Source organism: Triticum aestivum, chromosome 2B (genome assembly GCF_018294505.1).
Source record: "Triticum aestivum cultivar Chinese Spring chromosome 2B, IWGSC CS RefSeq v2.1, whole genome shotgun sequence".
NCBI lineage: Eukaryota > Viridiplantae > Streptophyta > Magnoliopsida > Poales > Poaceae > Triticum > Triticum aestivum.
In genome coordinates, this window is record NC_057798.1 from 208473194 (window position 1) to 208480195 (window position 7002).

Here is a 7002-nt window from a genome sequence, read left to right on the forward strand (position 1 = left end):
ATGTTGGCAAGGTGATGTTGGTGAGTGTGTAGAGGAGGAGCTTGTTGGTCACCTCCAAGTCCGTGATGCGAAGCTTGTACATGTGTAGTGTCTCTTCTTGGTTTATTATGATCTCAGGCCTGTGGCTAGCACAACCTGGGTCTTTATAGAGAGTGTCGTCTCCATCTCCTTGATTTGTTCATGCAAAATATCATTTTTAGCTTTTAAACTTCTAGCATGTACCTCAACGCCAGCACATGGTTTAGGATCCACGAGGAGTTTCTTCCTCGGGTTCTTACGATGATGCGTGCGCTGATGGTAAGCTCCCTGCGTGCCCTTGGGTCGATCTTCAGAGACTCTCTCCCATCGGTTCATGGATGGTGCAACTACTGAATCCACACTTACCACGATGATTAGAGTGTGGTTGACGAAGTCGAGATGATCACCGACAGTGATGACCTTGGCTGAATCAGTGGGGATCCCTTCCGGCTTCTTTTTTGCCAACTCCTCGTCTTCTTGGTCCTTGAAGGGCTCCTCTTCCGGTTTCTCCTCCAAGGAAGTCTAATCGCGGAGGTGCCGTGTGCTCTCCCCCTTGCTCCCGTGTGAGTCATGGCCTTCGAGTTCCAGATCCTCCTACTCTTGGGAAGAGGTCTGACTCTCGTCCCATGAACGTGACATTGCTTCCTGTACACCAAAACTCAAGAAAACTTATGCTAGATTTGTTTCGTTAGCTTTAAAGAGAGAGGAGTTATGCCCATAATAATTAAAGTAGAAAACAAACATCATTCTGACATTCCGCTGAGAGCATTCGGGCACCTAAAGCTTTTGAAAACCTGTTCTCTTCCCGGCGCCGGCCCCACAACTAATAAGAAAACCCTCGGCCAGGAAAAGGGACCCAACCAGGCAGCATTCAGGTACAACGCCTCGATGGAAGTAAAAGAAAATAAACAGTTATGTTGGGCACCCAACACCATTCCAACCCATTTCTTCTCTCCATCACTAGCAGCACCACTTACAAGCAAACATATCGGATAGATAAATTGGTAGTAGCCAAGCACACGGAAGCATGCCCAACTAGGAAATAGACGAGTGCACTGAAAGAGGGCCAATAAGGTGATGTTTCATGGTCATCCGTATGCAGCACCCGCGTTCATGATTCTTCCGCCAAACCCAACAAGGTGCATTTGGTCCGACAGGAGCACGCGGCACTTTTTTTTTGCGGGAAAGAGGATTTCATTCATCAAGTAATATGATTACACTCAGCGGCAATGATGCTCGCGATCTCGTCGGGAGGGTTACGCAGCCAAACAGCAGTCCGCTGTTGAGTACGTCCCAAATGGGCGAGTGTGGCTAGCGAGATTTACACTACGCTTAATCTTCTGTAACTGGATCCTTCTTTCTTGAGCTAGCAGGGATTTAATCTCCATGACTCTATGAGTGTGAGCTGACCGATCTTTCCCCACAGCAGAGATCAAATGTAGCGCATCCGCACAATCGCTCTCTACCACAAGGTCCAATTCTGTCCAACTGAGCGCCAATGTTATGCCTTCGTGAATTGCAGCTAGTTCAGCCTCCAGTGCATCCACACAATTCACAAGGTCTCTGGTTGCAGCGAGCATCACAGCCCCATTGAGGAGCACGCGACACTACGAGTCCAGATAGGTTACATACAATCAACTAGCGCATTAAACCTGAGTAGATAGCATAGCAGGGGCATGGAGAACCGGAACACCATCATTATATGTTGCTTCCTGAACCAGACATGTGCAACAAACCCCGATGCCAGAGAAAGGGCTGGTAGCCAAGTACACGAATGGGTAATGGCCAGATAACAACCGAACAGATAGTTAAACAACCGACCAGGCAATGTTGCATAGCCGGCTATACAACAAGGATGACCCAAGGAGAGAGGTAGAGCGTGGGACGATAGTAAACGGATAAGGCTTAGATGGGCAAACATCCAACATCTCCTACCCCTTCGTCACATATGCGCACGAGACACCACACGCAGAGGCACCGTAATCGACGGACACATGCATGTGGTGTTTCATAAACACAATGTGTGTTCCCTTTTTGGCATCGATGCACACAAAAAATTAACACGTCATATAGAATATGTGCCTACAAAAATTTGGATTTGGTCAAATTGGAGCACGTAGTGTTGCAGATCCCAGATAGGTCATGTCACTTCGCTTGTCGTACTTAACATGAGAAGATGGCACATCAGTGGCCCGAGGAACCGAACGCCATCATTCATTCAACTTGCTTGGCTAGTAGTTATCCCTTGGCATTCATTCAAGTTGTCACACAAATTAACATCATAGAACATCACATATTCTTTTTCTTGAATTTCTCCTCTTGATGGTTATTCTCACACTTGTGGTTATTTTTTGCATGAATCTTGAGAACCTTTGCAAACTCATAAATGTGTGACATGTATATCTTTATATTTAACATTCAATGGAAAGATTTTAATGAAGCATATGAAAACCTGAGTGTGGCATAGAGTTGAAGAATCAATTCTAGATTAAAATCTTGCTTGAAGTTTTTGTGTCGCTCGTGCGGAACTAGCAGTCCAGGCAAGCGACATTCCTTCCCAAACATGTTAATACCTTGGTGGTGTTGCACCTGTGATGCTTGGACGGATGAATCATTTGAGGGATCCAAGAGGAGAAGGGAGCTTCCCTTCACTAAGTTTCTTTCGTCTATCACGAGTGCGCACCTAGTAGTAAACTCGAACATGTGATCTCTAACTACACTCATGTTCCTCAGCGTATGCATTAGATTTTTCTTCCTCGATAGTGTAGCATACTCTTTTTTTCTACTTGATCGACTTCCGCATACATGCTAACTCCGATTTCCTTATTAATAAAGGATATAAAATGTGATCGTGAATCACTAAAAGATATAAAATGTGTCCTTAGGCTTCCCAACACTTGTCCTTGAAGAACTAGGGGTCACCAACCATCTTCCTAGTTACATCCTTTTGGGTCGGCTATAATTGAAATACACTTGAACAAATATTAGTTCGTTTAATCAAGTTGCCATTCATCATCTTGATGCACTAAGAGTTTTATATTTCTTTTTGTTCCAGCTTACAAATGTGGAACATATGTCACAACACTAAGTTCCATCTGTTTCCACGCCATTTTCGTTCCTAGTTGTACACGTGTTGTCACTTACAGTAGTATATTTTTAAAGTCTATAAAATCCTCTATTACTATATAGTTGTAATCCATTAACTATATTTTATATCCATGTAATACATGCAACATCAGCAAGTCATACATGGCTCTCATAAGCTTTTTTTTCCATTAGTGCAAGCCACAACCTATATTGCCTATACATGCCGTCCTGCCACATCGGTAAGTCATACATGTCTGTCATAAGTTACATTTTTTTACATTGTTTTTGTGTTGTCATCGACGGGTTCATGTGTTATTTGCTTGTAGCACACTATGTAGTTTGCACTTCATATTTTTGTTACAAGATGACATTACATTAACTGTGATTTGAATATTTTTTTCTTTTTTTACGTACATCATTTTGTTCTGTTCTTTTTTTTATTTATTTTTGAAGTTTTTCATTTTTTATGTACATCATTTTGTTCTGTTTTTCTTAAACTAAGGATACAATGCTATGCATTAGGTTTAGTTGTTTTTGCAGCTGCATTTTTTTAATCAAATTCCCCGCAACAACAAGACGGGGGCTATCATCTATAGTTTTCAATAAAGTTACCAATGACAAACAAACCTAAAGTCTCCATGAGTAGGGCTGCTACATGAAAAGTCTTCACACGCGGGGAGAGCAATTAATCTCATCATTAAACAAATGGTGTTTCCTTGTCCAGATTCTCCGGTACAAATTCATTAATTGAATCCCCAAGCAAACAACATCGGTTGTTATGCAACCCCTCCAACCCCAACGGTTCTTGCATCAACCCCTCCTAACCTTGACCACCTCAAGCAAGCTACCCTTCGCTATATAAGCACTTCCCCACAAACCCATCTCCTCAGAACACAGAAACCCCACTTCCTCTGTATTCTTTCTCCCTTTAAACCCACCAATCTCTCTCTGTGATCCACACAGGCACACACTCGAAGAGAACATCAAAATGGTGAGTGCGCAGTACCAACTCAATTTCTCTTTGCTGATTACATTGTGTATGTTGCATCTTCGTGTTGTTCATATTACTCGTACGTCCAGGTTGCGGAGGCGAAGCAGAACGGCGTGGCCACCATGGCGGGCAGCAAGGCGCAGCTGATGTCGGTGAAGCGCAGGGAGCCGGCCCTGGTGTCGCCGGCGGAGGCGACACCAACGGGGGAGCAGTACTACCTGTCCAACCTGGACCAGAACATCGCGGTGATCGTGCAGACCGTGTACTGCTTCAAGTGCCCGTCGGGCCGCGGCAACGAAGGCGCCGCGGACGCGCTCCGGGCCGCGCTGGCCCGCGTGCTCGTCCACTACCACCCGCTCGCCGGCCGCCTCGGCATCAGCCCGGAGATGAAGCTCACCGTGGAGTGCACCGGCGAGGGCGTCCCATTCGTGGAGGCCGAAGCCGCCTGCGACCTGGCCCTCATCGGCGACCTCTCCACCCCGGACCCCGCCGCGCTGGGGCAGCTCGTGTACTCCGTCCCCGGCGCCAAGAACATCCTCGAGATGCCGCCCATGACGGCGCAGGTACACCACGCCACTCGCACGCGCTCGAGCGCAGAGGCATTGCATTAACTACGTATGCGCGTCGCCCTCCATTTCCACGGGGGCGGCTTCGTTGTGTCCACGGGGACCCTCGATCGCCTCTTCCATTTTCGTGAAAAAGGAGAAGATAAAAGTTTTGTGGATGCACGTATTCCCGGTGTTACTGCGCTTCCCTTGCGTGACCCGAATAATTGAAGTTAGTATTGGTTGGCTAGCAGTGAGGGGATCGACTCCACAGGGTTTGAACAAAAGTGAATTCAATGCGGCACCACAAAACATGTACTGCTTCCGGCCGGGTACTTCTTTGATAATACTCCTTTGTACAGTAGTCCTACTACAAGGTGCGCCACAGCAACCTTGTAGACAGGAGTGGTCAAGAGTTGAGGACTGGGCAATACTAGCCCAGGGCAAGGTTGTTATGGCCCACCTTGTAGACCGGGGAGTTGGGGGCGAATTTCTGGGTGCTAGTGTGCACATGAATCTCTTTTTTTCATACATAGTTTAAGGGTTTGATAAAATCAAAATATGTTTTCCTGGTACAGAGGTTTCTTTCCTACTAGTACCTACTAGCACCACTTTGATAAAATCCAAATATGTTTTGTTTGGACAAAGATTTATTTAGTACTCCATTGTTAGCTTAACCACTTCTACCTATAAATCAACCAAACCATACCATCGGTTTTGTTTTAGTTGTCGAGCTACCTCATGACATATTGACAGATACATGACATTCGCTAATAACTTATCCAATCATCCAACATGTAGTACCAGCAGCTAGGCTCCAAAACTCACACAAGATTAATCGTGCACCAAATAGTTGTTAACCTTGATACATCCAGCACTCAAATTAGTCAAAACGCTGCTGCTGGAAATTTAATGAATTTGAACTGTGTGGTTTGTACTTTGAGTTATATTTTTTTTTCGAAAAGGGCATCACCCCGGTGTACTTTGAATAGTAGAAATTTATTTACCATTGGTCAACTTAATTCGCAGGTGACCAGGTTCAAGTGTGGCGGCTTCAGCCTCGGGCTGGCCATGAACCACTGCATGTTCGACGGTCTGGGCGCCATGGAGTTCGTCAACTCCTGGGCCGAGATGGCGCGCGGCGCCACAGAGCTCACTGTGCCGCCGTTCCTCGACCGCTCCGTTCTCCGCCCGCGCGCTCCTCCTGTGATCTCCAACCCGCACTACGAGTTCGAGGAGATCGCTGACGTCTCGGAAATGGCGGCGCTCTACGGCCGCCAGGAGCTGATGTACCGCTCCTTCTGCTTCGATCCGGACAGGCTTGAGCGTGTCCGCGGTCTTGCCCTCGCCGACGGGGATCTCGAGAAATGCACCACCTTCGAGGCGCTCTCCGGCCTCGTCTGGCGCGCTCGCACCCGCGCGCTAGGGCTCGCGCCGGAGCAGCAAACGAAGCTGCTGTTCGCCGTGGACGGGCGGCGCCGCTTCGTGCCTCCGCTCCCAAAGGGGTACTTCGGGAACGGCATCGTGCTGACCAACGCACTAGCCACGGCGGGGGATCTGCTGTCGTCGCCGGTGTCGCGCGCGGCTGGGAAGGTGCAGGAGGCCGTGCGGATGGTAACGGACGAGTATATGCGGTCGGCGGTGGACTATTTTGAGGCGACGCGCGCACGGCCATCGCTGGCGTCGACGCTGCTCATCACCACGTGGTCGCGGCTCGCGTTCAACGGCGCCGACTTCGGCTGGGGCGAGCCGACCATGTCCGGGCCAGTCACGCTGCCAGAGAAGGAGGTCATACTCTTCCTCGCGCACGGCAAGGAGAGGAAGAGCATCAACGTGCTGCTCGGCCTGCCGGCTTCCGCCATGGACGCTTTCCAAGAGCTCATGGACGAGATATGATCGGCCCAGATTGATTGGATGCGTCAGCGACAGCGCTTATACACTGTTATTCTGCGTATTTTGCATGGGTTTATTAGTATGGTTTATCAGTATGTAACTCTGGTGAGTGTGTGTCATTTAATTATCAACCAGCATGGTCTGTATAATACTTTGAAAATATAATTTTCCATATGAGTATGCTTGTAGCAAAATCAATATGTTACTCCCTCTGTCCCATAATGTAAAACGTTTTTTTGACACTGCACTGAAGTCAAAAAACGTCTTATATTATAGAACGGAGGGAGTATATTATTGAAATGATAGAAAATAAATGGTGGAGATTCATCACCCTAAGGTTATCAACGGCTGAGATTCATCAACATTTACATATCAGTTATGTAGCGTCCTTCAAAGAATTATGGAGACTCAAGAGCTACTCGACAAAGTCAAAAGCATCAATAACAACCTCCATATTTTTCTTATGTG

The 7002-nt window shown here is 47.3% G+C and overlaps 1 protein-coding gene across 1 annotated transcript; it reads left to right on the forward strand.

Annotated features, from left to right (window-relative positions):
• Positions 1–3957: 3957 nt before the first annotated feature.
• LOC123044390 (omega-hydroxypalmitate O-feruloyl transferase) lies at positions 3958–6708 on the forward strand. Its single transcript, XM_044467121.1, has 3 exons — positions 3958–4096; positions 4186–4659; positions 5671–6708. Exons 1-3 carry the CDS (start codon positions 4094–4096, stop codon positions 6535–6537), a joined length of 1344 nt encoding a protein of 447 aa, XP_044323056.1. The 5' UTR covers positions 3958–4093; the 3' UTR covers positions 6538–6708.
• The last annotated feature ends 294 nt before the right edge of the window (positions 6709–7002 follow it).

What these genes read in the sequence shown, in the direction of transcription:
- LOC123044390 (XM_044467121.1), top strand. An exon ending in TGCCGCCCATGACGGCGCAG is followed by an intron (nt 4,660 to 5,670) that starts GTACACCACGCC and finishes CTTAATTCGCAG; the next exon opens with GTGACCAGGTTCAAGTGTGG.